The 16,717-nt window shown below is 48.6% G+C and overlaps 1 protein-coding gene across 1 annotated transcript in view; it reads right to left on the bottom strand.

Annotated features, from left to right (window-relative positions):
- The window catches only part of GCH1 (GTP cyclohydrolase 1), a 32,450-nt gene extending 26,380 nt beyond the window's left edge, over positions 1 to 6,070 (bottom strand). The window contains exon 1 of the mRNA XM_005295490.4: positions 5,252 to 6,070. Within this exon, the coding sequence (XP_005295547.1) occupies positions 5,252 to 5,588 (337 nt within the window). The 5' untranslated portion in view covers positions 5,589 to 6,070. The remainder of the gene's footprint in view (positions 1 to 5,251) is intronic.
- Positions 6,071 to 16,717: the final 10,647 nt, after the last annotated feature.

The following is a 16,717-nucleotide window of genomic DNA, read 5'->3' as shown; positions in this document are numbered from 1 at the left end:
GGAAGCACCTTGAATCTTTTGTGATCTTTGGTGTATGACGGGGTAGTCAATAGGCAGACCGCAGGCCAAATCTGGACCACCAGATGCTTTTGAATGGACCGTGAAATCTATTTACTTATCATTATTGTTATTATTTTTGTATTATTTTCTCTGGAGTCTGGACCTTGACAAAAAAAAAAGATTACCATTGGCATATGGCAACCAATTATCACTAAGTGATATAATTATCACTGAGTGGCAAGATAGACTGGAGTGCCCAAGGGGACTGTCTATGAGTCCATGGTGAGACGTGACAGTTGTTCACATTTGTTACTGGGTTGGTGAAATCTAATTCTAGAACACACAACCAGTTTGGGGTCTCTGCCCTGCTTTTTGACAGTTTTCCCTGAGGTTCACACTCAAGGTCATGAACCACTCCAGACAGCATGGCAGTTTTATCTATATAGTTCCAATTTTTTTTTTTAAACAGTTGCTAAAACCAAAAAACATCAAAAGAAAGCTCTTTGCTAAAAAGCTTTTCAGTTAAGGTTAAAAATCTCCCAATCCACTCTTGAATCACTGAAGTCTTACAAAAAAGACAAGAAGATTAAATGTTTCTGCTATTTCAAGAAGGAGAATAAGTTTCCAAGCAGAAAAATACTTAAGGCCTTCCAGGTCTTTCTAAAGAAACAAAATAGGACAAAACCACAGTACTTTCTCCTTTGTGGGCCAACCTTTGAAAATACTAATGGTAGAGGACAATGTACAATCAAAATTCATTAAAACATGAGCTTTGGAAAATGCCAGTCATACACAATGTGATCTTGCATTCACAGCTCTCCTGCTTTCTCCTTTCTGGTTTCACCAGGTGAGATGGAGGCGGCTGCAGGGCAGGTAAGGAGACTCAGAGGCACAGCCAATAGCTAGCCAGAAAACTCTGGATTTTGCCCACCTCTTTCAGCCAACTCAGAATTCAAAACCAATATATAGCACTCAGGCAATTAAATAGACAAAGTAATGTGACCCTCCAATTTTCATTTCTAGACTGAGTTAAGCTGAACATTTTATACATTTGCACGTGTTTTATACTGTGTACGTCTCCTGACCTTACAGTCTCTATATGGTCTTCACTAAGTTTGATATCCAAGTTTATTGAACATCAGAATTTTCTCTAGGATCTTTACAGCAAACTAAACACTATTTCTTTAGAAATAAAAGCGATCACACATCCCGTTGTATAATTAGAAATACAGAAACTCAGATCTGGGATTTTAAAACACTGTTGTCATATGGCATACACTTGGACTATTTGTAGTTATTTGAATTCCTTCCTCGGATTTGGCTGTCCACAGCCACAGAAGTGTGAGTGTGACAAGATGGTATCAGCACTCTGTGTATTACAGCTGGGACTAGATGCCCCAACCAGATCAAAGCCCCATCGTGCTAGGAGCTGTACAAGAACAGTAAGAGACAGTCCCTGCCCTGAAGTGTTTAGGTATACATAGGTGCTATATTAAAAAAAAACAAAAAACTTACTATAACTGCATTTAAGGATCTATGTTATGGAGGTTAAATCAGTGTCAGCTCCGAAGTCTAAATCCTCTCAGCACCTTCACATTTTGCTAGGTAACCACAGGTTTCACCCCCAGCCACAACTGTTTCCTCTCCAACCTAACCAATGAGGGGTGGGGGAGAGAAGGACTGTCTGCCTTCAACTGGCGAACGAGAGGTGTTGTTCGTTGGGGGAGTGGGGATGGGGGAGGAGAAGAGAAGAGGAGCGACTGGAAAATGATGATGCTTCCCCTTATGATGGGGGGAGGGGGAAAATGAGCACCATATTCACACTGCAGCCTCATTTTGCCTTTGAAAAATAGTTAGTCCAAAAATAAAGCCACAAATAGCCACATCACTTCTAAAGGCTGGTTATGGTGCAGAAGCGTCTGCAAGATGGTTTGACCCAGTTCTGCCCTTCTGTCCACGAACACATCTTCAGAGCGTGGAGGACACTCCTTATGTGAGGGGCTGCCAGAAAATTGCCCCAACGGGCTCTTCCGTGAAGTTTTTTTTCCCCCTGCCATCCTCCAAAGCTCCGTGCCACCCACTCTATGACTGATCCCCAAAGGGATCCCCTCGGTTTTAAAAAAGAGTCAGCAGCAAGCAACTAATAGTTTACACACCTTGCTGCAATGCAGCCTCCCCCAGTCCCCCTAGGACACCACACTAGGGAGTGGAGTTCTGTGACCTAGTGAGATAGGGGATGGGGACAGCCCACTCAGAGTTCTAACAGAATCCACCGGGCAGCAGGTGGCATAGTGGGGATGAAGTGCTACTGAATGAGCTAGAAATCAGGTCAGTTCCCATGGATGTTGCCCACAGGAGTGGGGTTTAGACACTGGCACAGAGAAGAGACAGATGGCTATCCTGGAACGTCTCAGTTGACTTTACATGTTGGTCCCGGGCTGATGCCCTGTAGCCAGATAAATGAGAACCATCTACCAGGCAGCAGGCAGGGTGATAAGAGGAAAATTAGGAGTTGACTGGAAGCTCTGAAGTGGGCTGTAGACATAGAATATCAGGGTTGGAAGGGACCTAAGGAGGTCATCTAGTCCAACCCCCGTGCTCAAAGCAGGACCAATCCCCAACTAGCCCCTTCAAGGATTGAACTCATAATCCTGGCTTTAGCAGGCCAATGCTCAAACCACTGAGCTATCCCTCCCCCATCACCAGGTTTATCTTTCTGCACCTTGCTGCTTGTAATAACTAGCTCTTTTTGAGGTGCCTTTGAGTTACAGCCAGGTAAGTCCCCATATCCGTACACCTCTCTCAGGGACCCAGCATTCAGCACTAGCCTGCAGATAAGTTTTCATTTGCGACAGAGTTTTACTTGCTTTTTTAAAATTATTGATTTGGAACTTCCACACTTTCCATTCATAAAATCAAGGTTTTCTGCCTAGGCAGTGTTCTTACAGAATAAGAAATAAAGCAAGACTGTCAGGAAAGTTACACACGTATAGTTACAATCTATATATATTTGCTCAGCTAACTCTTTGACCCCTCGTCAAGAAGGGGGGAGGGGGAGAACGAGGCATAAGTCTGTGAGTATAAACCAGGTTTGAAAAGTGTAGCAGATACCTATAAGCTGAAGGACTAAATGCACTAGTGAAAGGCAACGGTGAAATGTTCCACTAGTGAAGTCCAAGGGCAATAGCCTAATGAGATGTGCAGTCCCATATGCCACACAAGGCTGTGGGCAAGGTGCTGTTACTGAACCCTTTAGGGTGCCTCCATTTTCACATAATGAACCGGGTGCAATTACTGTAAGAGTCCATGTGCCTCTAGCTACTGGAAGGGAGGAGATGGCTTTTGTCCCTTCAAAGCGGCAATGGGTTTGGTACGAGAGAAGGAGAGACACTTCCTCCTCCAGTCTCTTTTTTTAGTTTCTCCTCCCTTGCGAAGAATACCAGTACCTGCTGCCTCTGCTGTGGTTCATCTTTCCCATTCAGCAACAGTATGCCATGGGCACAGGTCCTGACTGTGTCACTGACAACATAAGGGTCTGGATAGCAGCCATGAAACTGACCATGATCTGGTTAGTTTCACGATGCTGCTGCTTGACAATGCTATGAACAAAAGTAGACAGTGGAGCTGTAGACTGTAGAAGACAATTACATTTGCTTATATTTGGTCCTTTGCAAAAGGTGACATTTGGATCCTACAGAAATTGCTAATCTACCATGTACTCACTTGAGACTGGTGAGCAGCAGTGAGATTTTCAAACCCTTGTACTATTATTTGTGTTAAGTGGCATTTAGAGTCCCCATTCAGGTTAGGGCCCTATTGGTCTAGATGCTGTACAGGTATTGTAAAAATCTGTCTCTAACCAGAGAGTTTAGATGGGTGTGTGTGGGTGCATGTGCACCTCAATACTCTTCTTGCTTAGCCCAGTCAGCACTATTTGAGTTTAAAGCTGACACCTGGAAAATCTAGCTGCAAATAGTTTGCAAGGTTAGGGACTAAAAAAGAAGAAATATTGAGAAAGCACTGTTTCTCACCTACACCCTGGATAAGTCAATGTAAAGTAGCACTAAACTGACAATATTATGGTGGAGCAGTCAGGAGACAATAGTTAAGTTACATCAGAGATTTCAGTGTATAAACTGTTTAAGGAAAACAAGATCATGGAGGCTTCTATTAAATTTGCTTACTCTGGCTTGCTTATCACCTCAAAGCCGACGGGCAAACCTAAAAATCTACACAAGTCTCAGACAACTGAGCCAACAGGGTTAAAAAAAAAGCGCACAAGCTTTCAAAAAGCAAAAAACCCACACTGCATGACGCAGTGAAAACTGGCAATATCTGGGACCAGGTAGACAAAACTGTCAGATGTGTTCAGCAACCCTGGTAAATATACTCTACTTCAGTCAAATCAGGGTAGGCACTGCCTTCACTACCTATCCTGAAGTCTCCAGTCATCATGAGATCCTTACAACATTTCTCCCCCTCCTCCCCCCCCCAATTAAGGCACACCTGATAAGAGGAAGTAGACCTTTTTAAAAGCATCCTACAGACCAGGAACCTCTGATTTCCTGCATGATCAATGACACATGTTTTTCCCCTAGGAGTTTCCCCACTCTCTCTAGTTAAGCTGGCCGCTCTTTGAGTCAGCAGAAAGTAGAGTTTTTGTTTGAAGAATACTGCAGTGATGTGTTTCAAGAGTGAATTTTCCCTCAGTGATTTATTGAGCACATGTGAGCTCCACTACTGCAAGGAGCTGATATTTCACTCAACTTAAATCAAAAGTAAACCTTGGAGTTGGGTGGCTGGGGGGCAAAAAAAACATCCTATTTGATTCCATCATGGATGAGACACCGAAGGCAACTTTCCTGTATTTCCTCACCTCTGGACAGGGTCAGAAGTCCTGAATGTGTTACTCTAGTAGCTGGGTTGCTTTAGGCGGTGTGCAGTTTTTAAGATAAGGAAAGTTTTCTGGATTTAACACAAGTTTTACGCTTTCTGCCTTTTTCCAGGGGCACTATTTTGCCCTAGCCTCCAGGAATAACCCTGTATCTTCCAATCCCTCTCTAGCCCTCCTGCTGCTGGAGTAGACCCCTGCACCCTCCAACTTAAATATCTCAGCAGGTCACCTGATAGTGGAGACATCCTGCACCCATAGGGTCCTCCTAAATGACAGATGTCCTGGTTTGGGGGATACCTGCACCCATCACCCACAGCGATGACAGGGGCACCCCTGCACCCCACACACCTCCCATACCTGAGATGGTCTCCTGGTAGCCCTTGGTGAAGAACTGCATGGCGGTGGCTGCCCTCCAAGGGGTCCTGAGCAGCCCCTGCCGCTCGGGGTCCTCGCCCAGCGAGCGCAGGATGGTGGTATAGGCGGCGGCCAGGCTGGGCAGGTTCATCTCGTTATCCTCCTCGCTGCGGGTCCTTTCCTCCTTCCAGTTGTCCAGGCACTGCGAGCTGGTGCCCTGCGAGTAGCGGGGCTTCTCCAAGGGCCGGCTCGGAGCGGGCGGAGGCGGCTGCTTCTCCTCCAGCGCGTACCCATTGTAGCTCACCGTCCGCGGCGGCTGCTCCAGCTTCCCCTTCTCCATCTGCCCAAGGACTCGCTCCGTGCGCCCGGGACTTGAGGCGGGGATCGGGCTAGGAAGAAGAGAATTAGGCTACCCCCGGGGGGGGGGGGGGGAAGGGGCCCGTACGGGGCTGGGGGAGTCCGTGCGCACCGGAGGGGAAGGGGTGCCCCGCAGCCGGGATAGGGGAGGGGAGCGTCTGCGCCCAGGTGTGCCGCGTCTCCGTGCGCCCGGCCCGGGGAGAGGGCTCGGAGTCCGTGCGCTCAGCGTCCTGGGACTCCGAGTAGGACCAGGGTCACCTGCGGGCTCCGCGTCCAGGACTCTCCGCTCGCACTTCCCGGCACTGTCCCTCTCTTTATAGCGCGCCCGGCTCCGGTCGCGGGGCCCGCGCCGCTGCCATTGGGCGCCCCGGCCCGTGCGTCACGCAGCCCCGCCGCCTATAAGAGGATCACGGCTCGCGGGATAAAGGAGACGGAAGCAGCGGCTGCCCACCAGGTTCCCTGCCCCGCCCCGGGCGCTGGGGGCGGGTCGGGTCGGGTCCAGTCCAGCTGTCACTGGCCGTGGGGGTGGTAGCTCTGCCTGGGGGCGCCTCATGCCTCGGCAGCCGATGCCCTAGTACGCCCCAAACCAGGGTCTTTAGTACTTGGTCTGTACAGTCTGGCTCTAGATCCAGCTGCTGGTTTCAGCTGTATGGGCTGGGCCGTTTGCAGTGCACTGATACGGGGAAACTGCTAACGCCCATGGTCAGATTCTTATGACCAAGGTACCTGTACAGTTAATGCTGCCCTCCAAGAGCGATCTCACCCTTCACTGCAAATGGCTCAGAACATTATGCAAATATACAATAAAGCATTTCCGCTTATTGCGCCATCCCTCGTAAGAACAAACATTCACACGATGAGGACTGGCTTTAGATTAGGGTTGCTGCCTTGACTAAGATCCCACCCACACAGAGAGTAAAGAGCAAAGTAGGCAGCAGTCAAACCATTCAACAGCCCTAGGGACGCTCCACTCATCAATTCTTCTCCTGCCTCCCTTTAGCCTTAACTCATTGTGGGTCGCACTGTATTAGGGAACTGGCATGGCTTTCATGAGTGACATTAGACATAGCTCAGGGTGGGGTTGGGTTGCCTGTAAGTGAAGTTGGGGGGGGGGGGGGGGGGATGTCAGATTGCAAGTAGTCGACAATAGGTTTCTCTGCCATGCTGAAGGAGAGTTGTGTGAATGAATGCTCTGTAATAGTGATTGTTTGTCATTTGGCAGTTTTAGAAAGACGTTAGTACTGAGGTCTGCATGTGCAGGCAAGGTCATATTTAGGGGCAGGATTAAGGCTGTGGGTTGGTTGCTCAAAGTGAAAATGGGGGCGGAGTGGTCTAGTTCGGTGGTTTTCAACCTTTTTTCAGTTGCCCACCCCTACAAAATTTAAAATGGAGGTGCAGACCTAGGGTGACCAGATGTTCCGATTTTATAGGGACACTCCCAATGTTTGGGTCTTTTTCTAATATAGGCTCCTATTACCTCCCATCCCATCCTGATTTTTCACATTTGCTTTCTGGTCAGCCTATGCGGATCCCCTTTGGAAATCCTAGACACAGTTTGCGGACACCCCCCGCCCCAGGATCCGTGGAACACAGGCTGAAAAGAGGTTACTTACCTGTAAATGGAGGTTCTTTGAGATGTGTGGTTCCTATTTGGATTCCAAACGTGGGCATGCATGGCATGCACTGGAATAATTCATAGCAGTGTCCGTTGACATGCATGTGTGTTGTCCTCGTCTCTGCAGCCGAGGCTATAAGAGGCCGTGCAGGGCGACACCGCTCTAGTATCCCTCTTTACCACTAAGCAGCGTAGTCCTCAGCAAAGGGGATGGATGGAGGTTTTGGAATCCAAATAGGGATCACATATCTTGAAGAACTCCAGTTACAGGTAAGTAACCTCTTCTTCTTCTTCAAGTGATGGTCCCTATATGGATCCCAACCGTGGGTGAGTAGGAAGCAGTGATCGGTGTGGAGTGTGAAGACTCGTAAGAAGTCACAGTCTGTAATACGGCACAGCCTATGGCCGCATCCGCGGCTGCTGCTGGGGCAATGGCATACTGAGAAGTGAAGGAGTGGACGGAGCTCCACCTGGCCACCTGGCAAATGTCCTCCATCTGCATCTGCGTGGAGTGAGTAGTGACTCTAGGAGGTGGAGGAACATTAGAGACAGTGTAGCATTCGTGAATACAATGGGACATCCATTTGGAGATGTGCTACGAGGAAAGGGCCTGGTGTAAGGAGACCTTGTCGAAGATGGTGTGGAGAGGTCAGCCATCATGGCCGCCAGTTTGCTAATTCGTCGTGCCGATGTGATGGCCACCAAGAAGTTCATGTTCACTGAGAGATGGGGTCTGGAGCATATGACTTATGAGGAGAGGCTGAGAGAACTGGGATTGTTTAGTCTCCAGAAGAGAAGAATGAGGGGGGATTTGATAGCAGCCTTCAACTACCTGAAGGGGGGTTCCAAAGAGGATGGAGCTCGGCTGTTCTCAGTGGTGGCAGATGACAGAACAAGGAGCAATGGTCTCAAGTTGCGGTGGGGGAAGTCCAGGTTGGATATCAGGAAAAACTATTTCACTAGGAGGGTGGTGAAACACTGGAATGCGTTACCTAGGGAGGTGGTGGAGTCTCCTTCCTTGGAGGTTTTTAAGGCCCGGCTTGACAAAGCCCTGGCTGGGATGATTTAGCTGGGAATTGGTCCTGCTTTGAGCAGGGGGTTGGACTAGATGACCTCTTGAGGTCCCTTCCAACTCTGATATTCTATGATTCTAATTTCTATGAGGGGTTCAAAGAGTGTCCTGGTGGGGGCAAAAAGAGCAATATTAAGGGGTAGGTATGAGCACTGAAGGAAAGGTGTTGAGCAGACCTTTGAGGAAGCAAACAGTGGTCGGGTGTGTGACAACAGAGGTACTGTCCATCGGGGAGAGGAAGGCATGAGTACCGTCAGGTGGACCTGGATGGAGTTGTGGGGAAGGCCTGACATTTTGAGTTTGAGAAGGTAGTCTAATAGGATAGGAATGGATATGGAGTGGGTAATGGTGGCAGCGAGGCCAAGCAGTGAATTGTTTCCATTTCGCCTGACAGCAAGTCCTGGTGGATGACCTCCTGCTGTGCGTGAGGACATTGCACATTGGGGTGGAGCACACCCTGTCTATGTGCAATGTCCAAATACCTGCATGAGGTGGAGCAGGCTGAGGTTGGGGTGCCGGAGGCAACCCTGCACTTGTGTGAGGAGATCTAGGTGTGTGTGGACCACCAGCAAATTAGGGGGCAGGTAGGTGAAGAGGAAGTCTGCTCCCTTTGAAGGGACAAAGAATTGCCTCTCTGCCTGTTTGGTGGTAGGGGCACAGGTCCTGGATAGGACCTACCCTTGTGTCCATGGCCATGTTTCTTATGTTCTTGGCAGGTCTAGAGATGTTTGGCTGGGGCTCGTCCCTCTCCAGGCGGCAGGGAACCACACCTCCTTGCTACTTCCTTCCAATTGCTGACGGGGAATTAGCCTAACCACAGGAGTCTCTCGCCGCACCAGCAACAGATGCATTTGCTCCCGGCCCGTGGTTGGCGGGCAATAGTGAGGCAAGGGCTCGGGTCCTCAGGCAGGAGCTGAGCAACAGTTCATGCAATTAGCAAGCCCAGGCCCTGGTCAGGGCTGGGCAGCAGAGAGTCAATGGCTCAGGCCCTCAGGCAGGGGCTGAGCAAAGGCAGGTAAACAACAAGCCCAGGCTCTGGGCTCCAAAGGGCCTGGAGAGGGGGAGACTGCCACCCTCAAGTTGGGTGGCAGAGGGAATGCAGGCCCGCCCACTCCGCTGCATTCCAGCCCGGGGCCCTCGCAGCAGCAAAAGGCCTGCTGCTGAGTCAGTGGGGATCTTGGCCGCAACACACTGACATGGGTTCTGGCAGTGCTGCTGCCAGACTCGGGTCAGCTGTCCCTGGGCTACTTCCAAAACTCCCCCTTGGGAGGTACCTGTGTCTGGATGTTGTCCTCCGGGGGGTCAAGCACCGTGGGGTCCTCTGGGTAACTGGCGAGGGGCAGGCTGGGCAGCTCCTCTGGGCACTAGTCGCCATTGGGCATCGGCAGGTCAGGCCAGTCCTCAGGTCCGCCATAGGTCGCCGGGGTCTCCCAACAGGGAGCTAGCCCGGAGGCGTCTGGCCTCTCCAGCAGCTGCCCTCGAGTGAGCCCTGGGTTGGGCTTTTATACTTTCTGTCCTGCACCTTGACTTCTGGGGGATGGGCGCAGGACTCGCTGGCTCCACCCACTTTGGTGTCCGGAGGGGCTCGTCCCTCTCCGGTGCGGCGGGTAACCAGACCATCTTGCTACAGCGGGGCTTGTCGGACCTCAGTGGTACTGACGCACCCAGCGCCCGGGAGGTAGATGGAGGGGTGCTCCCTGGCAGTGATGGACTCACTCTGGTAGTTACGCCAGTCATGGATCCAATTGCACAAGTGGGCGCATAGCCTCTTCCATGAGGAACTTGTGGAGACGAAGTTCCCATGTGCAGGACAGGAATAAACGGCAGATGGTGCAGCTAGCAACCACGTGAGCTTCGCCAAGGCAGTACAGAAACCACAGGTGCTCACCGCTCACAGAGAAGGAGTGTGGGCACAATGCACAGTTTTTGAAGCCGACTTGATAGGGCATAATCCCTGGGATGGGAGATCTCTCCTACAGGGGATGAACAGAGCTTGTATTCTATTTGTGTAGAGAGCCTCTACATCCATGGTGGCTAGGACGGTGTTTTCTGGGAGGTCACCAATGCATTGTAGTTTTCTCAGGAAATCAGTGGTGTCACGGAGATAGCTGGGAGTGCTGGTGGCGTAGGGTGTGAGTAGAGAGTCCACATATCCAGGCAGTCCTTCAGTGAGAGTGCCAGTGCCTGAGATGATAGGGCATCCAGGATTTCCAGGTTTGTGGATCTTGGGTAGTAGATAGAATAACCCTGGTCGGGGCTCTAAGGGTATGTTGATTTGTTCCTATGTTAGTGTAGGGAGTGTCCTGAGTAGATGGTGCAGTTTCTTAGTATATTCCTCAGTGGGATCTGAGGAAAGTGGCCTTTAGAATTTGGTATTGGAGAGTTGTCTGGCAGCCTCCTTCTGGTAGTCAGACCTGTTCATGATGACAACAGCACCTCCTTTATCAGCCTCTTTGATGATAATGTCAGGGTGGTTTCTGAGGCTGTGGATGGCATTACGTTCTGCACAACTTAGGTTATGAGGCAAGCGATGTTGTTCTTCCACAATTTCTGCCTGTGCACGTCGGCAGAAGCATTCTATGTATAGGTCCAGACTGTCATTTCGACCCTGTGGAGGAGTCCATGTGGAGTTCTTCTTCCTGTGTTGTTGGTGGGAGGGTATCTGTGTATCAGTGCGCTGTTCAGTGTTATCTTGAAAGTATTCTTTGAGTCGGAGGCGGCGAAAGTAGGCTTCCAGATCACCGCAGAACTATATCATGTTCATGGGGGTGCTGGGGCAAAAAGAGAGTCCCCGAGATAGGACAGACTCTTCTGCTGGGTTGAGTGTGTAGCTGGATAAATTGACGATATTGCTGGGTGAGTTAGGGGTACCCCTGTTGTGGCCCCATGTGGCAGGTAGGATTTTAGACAGCTTACGGTCCTTTTTCCTTTGTAGAGAGGTGAAGTGTGTAATGTAGATCTCCTGTCTTATTTTAGTAAAGTCCATTTGTGTGGAGGGTTGGTTATTTATGAAAGTCTCCAGGTTGGAGAGCTCTTTCTTGATGTTTTTCTGTTTGTTGTATAGGATGCTGATCAGGTGGTTCCTCAGTTTCTTTGATAGCGTATGGCATAATCTCTCACTGTGGTCTGTGCAGTATGTAGATAGCAATGGATTTTTCACCTTCAGTCCAAGGAAGTCACACAAGGAAATGAAGAAACAAATCAACAGAGCCAGACGTGTACCCAGAAGCCTCCTGCTACAGGACAGGCCCAAAAAAGAAACCAACAGAACTCCACTGGCCATCACCTACAGTCCTCAGCTTAAACCTCTCCAACGCATCATTAGTGATCTACATCCCATCCTGGGCAATGATCCCTCGCTTTCACAGACCTTGGGAGGCAGGCCAGTCTTCACCCACAGACACCCCGCCAACCTTAAGCATATTCTCACCAGCAACCACACACCGCACCATAACAACTCTAACTCAGGAACTAACCTATGCAACAAACCTCGATGCCAACTCTGCCCACATATCTACACCAGCAACACCATCACAGTACCCAACCAGATCAGCTACAACATCACCGGCTCATTCACCTGCACATCCACCAATGTTATATATGCCATCATGTGCCAGAAATACCCCTCTGCTATGTACATTGGCCAAACTGGACAGTCACTACGCAAGAGGATAAATGGACACAAGTCAGATATCAGGAATGGCAATATACAAAAACCTGTAGGAGAACACTTCAACCTCCCTGGCCACACAATAGCAGATGTAAAGGTAGCCATCCTGCAGCAAAAAAACTTCAGGACCAGACTCCAAAGAGAAACTGCTGAGCTCCAGTTCATTTGCAAATTTGACACCATCAGATCAGGATTAAACAAAGACTGTGAAGGCTATCCAACTACAGAAGCAGTTTCTCCTCCCTTGGTGTTCACACCTCAACTGCTAGCAGAGCACCTCACCCTCCCTGATTGAACTAACCTCGTTATCTCCATACTGATTTATACCTGCCTCTGGAAATTTCCATTACTTGCGTCTGATGAAGTGGGCATTCGCCCATGAAAGCTTATGCTCCAATATTTCTGTTAGTCTTAAAGGTGCCACAGGACCCTCAGTTTAACTCCAGAAACTTGACACAGCCAGAAAATGCAATGTTAAGGTAACATCTCCATTACTTCCAGAAAACCATAACTCTGTCCTCTTTGGGATGCCATGAGAAACTTGAGTGTCACTACTTTATGCTTCCATGATAGACACTACCATTATATCAGTGTCCAGCACAAACAGACAGGACTCTGAGTTCACATAATCCAAAAAGTCCCTCCATAAAGCCCACCAGATACTTATTACTGTTCCCGTAGGGACCTAAATGGATGCACTGAGCTGACTTTATTACTTGCGTTCTGTACAATGAAAGACTAACAGAGCTTGGGAGTCCATGGGCTTGGCCTACACACAAGTTTTGTACCAGTATAACTATGTCAGTAGTGCGATATTTTTTAAAGACACTATCAGTTATACCAAAATAAGCATGCTTATATTGGATATCAATCTCCTTCCTCTATGGGAATAAGCTATACCTGTATAAGCACACACATACTAGACGAACTGTTCACATTAAGCAGTATAACTTCTATGTTTAGACAAGGCACTAATGTTGCCTTTCCTGGAGCTTCCATAAGGAAATTATCCAATTAAGAACAGGAAAGGGGATTGTAAGAAGTTGGGAATGAGTCCTATGGCTGTCTAATACTAAATGAGAAATGGGACAGTGCTTTCAATCCTTAGTCACCATTTCTATATAATTAGTTACATCACACTGAAGAAAAATATCCCACAAAGCATAACTGCCAGGTGGCAGAAACAGTCACTTACTGCTGGGGCTCAACATTCTGGAGGAACAAACCCACTGATACACTTCAGCAGGCAATTTTCCATGTATTATTAGATACAAACTTACCAAGTCTGTTACTGTCATCCCTACAGGGGCAGAGTTAAGGTTATCCAAATATATTGTGTGGGAAGTGTCACCTTCACTCTGCATGTCCTGGTTCTCAAGTTCGGGGCAAGGGGGCTACTTGCTAAATTAACTTTCTTTTAAGGGAAGCACGTGTGTAAGCTAAGTTGGCACTTCCTGGTTTACATGCAAACTTGGAGATTTAAAAAGGTTAATATTCAAGAGGTACAGGGAAGAGATGATGCTGTTGTGCAACTGCAACCTTAACAAAACTATGTTAAAATTTAACCCTAACTTCGTTTTGGAGAGAGAGAGAGAGAGAGAGAGAGAGAGTGAGTGAGAGTGATTGAGAGGGAACTGGCAGGAGAGAAGGAGGAGAATATAGTCATGCCTGACTAACCTAATTGCCTTCTATGATGAGATAACTAGCTCTGTGGATGAGGGGAAAGCAACGGACGTGTTATTCCTTGACTTTAGCAAAGCTTCTGATACAGTCTCCCACAGTATTCTTGCCGCCAAGTTAAAGCAGCATGGGCTGGATGAATGGACTATAAGATGGATAGAAAGCTGGCTAGATCATCGGGCTCAACAGGTTGTGATCAATGGCTCATGTCTAGTTGGCAGCCGGTATCAAGCGGAGTGCCCCAAGGGTCGGTCCTGGGGCCGGTTTTGTTCAATATCTTCATTCATGATCTGGAGGATGGCGTGGATTGCACCCTCAGCAAGTTTGCAGATGACACTAAACTGGGAGGAGTGGTAGATATGCTGGAGGGTAGGGATAGGATACAGTGGGACCTAGACAAATTAGATGATTGAGCCAAAAGAAATCTGATGAGGTTCAACAAGGACAAGTGCAGAGTCCTGCACTTAGGACGGAAGAATCCCATGCACTGCTACAGACTAGGGACCGAGTGGCTAGGCAGCAGTTCTGCAGAAAAGGACCTAGGGGTTACAGTGGATGAGAAGCTGGATATGAGTCAACAGTGTGCCCTTGTTGCCAAGAAGGCTAACGGCTGTATAAGTAGGGGCATTACCAGCAGATCAAGAGATGTGATCATTCCCCTCTATTCAACATTGGTGAGGCCTCATCTGGAGTACTGTGTCCAGTTTGGGCCCCACACTACAAGAAGGATGTGGAAAAATGGGAAAGAGTCCAGCGGAGGGCAACAAAAATGATTAGGGGGCTGGAGCACATGACTTATGAGGAGAGGCTGAGGGAACTGGGATTGCAGAAGAGATGAGGGGGGATTTGATAGCTGCTTTCAGCTACCTGAAAGGGGTTTCCAAAGAGGATGGAGCTCGGCTGTTCTCAGTGGTACCAGATGACAGAACAAGGAGTAATGGTCTCAAGTTGCAGTGGGGGAGGTTTAGGTTGGATATTAGGAAACACTATTTCACTAGGAGGGTGGTAAAGCACTGGAATGAGTTACCTAGGGAGGTGGTGGAATCTCCTTCCTTAGAGGTTTTTAAGGTAAGGCTTGACAAAGCCCTGGCTGGGATGATTTAGTTGGGGATTGGTCCTGCTTTGAGCAGGGGGTTGGAGTAGATGACCTCCTGAGGTTCCTTCCAACCCTGATATTCTACGATTTAAAGTTCTCCTTATTCGTATATGCAATACTAGAGTCTATTTACAATGTTACTGCAACCGCATAATTATAGTTTTGAACTACACTGAGGCAGTGATGGTGTGATACATAACATTAACCAGAAAGGTCCTGGGCACAGATTTTCCCCCTCTATAATCATGGCTAGTTTTTATGCCCTTTAACATGAAGGACTAACAGTGCCAGCTGCTATGTAAATTTGCTCACACTGCTGAGCCAGTAAAGTCAATCCTTTGTTATTCCACTGCTGCAGCTCAGCGTTTACTGAACGGCCTGCCAGTTGTCCAGATTTCCACCAAACCTCCTTTCGGGCTAAGAGGGATCTCCAAGAGCATAATGTGTTTTTTTTTAAATCTAAACCAGTGGTTCTCAAACTGTGGGTTTGGACCCCAAAGTGGGTCACCGCAACCCCATTTTAATGGGGTTGCCAGGGCTAGCTTATACTTGCTGGTGCCCGAGGGCTTCATTCCTGGGCCTAGGGACCCAGGTTACAGGCCCCCTGCCTGGGGCTGATGCCTTTTGGCTTCAGCTTTGCCTCTCCCCAACCCTCCGACCGGGGGCTCAGGCTTCAGTCCCCCCCTCCTGGTGTTTGGGGAAGTTTTGGCAAACCAGTAAAGTGCCTAAACCACTATTGTGTATTGCTAACAGTAGTCAAGTTAGCAAGCCATACTGAACCATTCTTGCTTATAGCTAACAAAAATAGCTAAGTCAGCAGGTCGTAAATTGGTCATGCAGCGGCCTCAGTGTAACCAGACAGGAGGGGCGGGGGTTTTGGGTGCCACAGACAGAACAGCTTGACCCCGCACCCTTCCTGCTAAGAGTGTTGCTGATGCATGTATTGTAAAGAAACAAGAAGTCTGTTTCTATGTGCCCCCGGGAATGTTTGTCAGGGCCCCAAGGCATGGACACTCTGGAAAAAAAAATCCCTGGTTAATTGGCAATCAAAGTGTCTGATCTTTTAACGCTGCTTGCTTAGCAAGTTTTCTTTAAGGGATATGTCATTGTATTACTAGTGTATAAATAAGGGGAAAAAGTTTGAGGTAATTGGACTTCTCAGGAGGGCCCCTTCAGGGACGCTCCCTCTGGACGCATCTTCGGGTCCCCACCGGCAGCCAGACGCCTGGCCAGCTGAGGCCTGTCACGGTGCCACTCGAAAGCCACGCTCAGCTTCGGTAATTATCGAGGGTTGGGGGTGTTTCACTAACCTGTTGCGGACGTGTGTAAGTGCTTGAGACTAAGTAAAGTTTAGCTTTAAGTAAAATCACTCATGTTGTCCTGTTTGTGCCAGCCATCCATTGGTCGGACGGCCATGTCTCCCTTGATTTATTTCCTAATACCACCTCGCACAAAGTAAAAGTTGCTGAGAGCTTTGGGTTAAAACAACCTCGGGTATCACTGGGGTCACATAGTAATTTTTATTATCCAAAGGGGGTCACAGTGCAATGAAGTTTGAGACCCCCGATCTAAACTATGATTTATGTTGTCTCTGGGAAGGGAAGCTCTGCTAGTTAATCTCACCACAGTGCACTGATTTAATCTTCCATTTCTCTTGGATGTGCAGTTATCATGTTAAAACATCAGCTGGCCACAGCAGAGGTATCAAGCGGTATACAGGTGGGTGGTGCTGGAAAAAACAACTCCCTCCTTACTTAAGAGGTAAACAAGAGACAGCCAGCAGGATACCGTTGCTCAAATTGGGTACAAGATAGAATTAGGTCTGTGGAGGGGAGATGGTGGCAAACTCACTTAATCTCTAGAGTCCCACTTTCCCCAGGTAGACCAGGACAACCCACCCACTCCCAGCATGGTCATTACGTCTGTGGTTGAAGAAAAAGCCCTTATGTAGCTTGTGCCCAGACTACCTCACTGAGATA

Source organism: Chrysemys picta, chromosome 4 (genome assembly GCF_011386835.1).
Source record: "Chrysemys picta bellii isolate R12L10 chromosome 4, ASM1138683v2, whole genome shotgun sequence".
Classification (NCBI taxonomy): Eukaryota; Metazoa; Chordata; order Testudines; family Emydidae; genus Chrysemys; species Chrysemys picta.
This window is presented reverse-complemented; position numbering and strand designations above follow the sequence as displayed.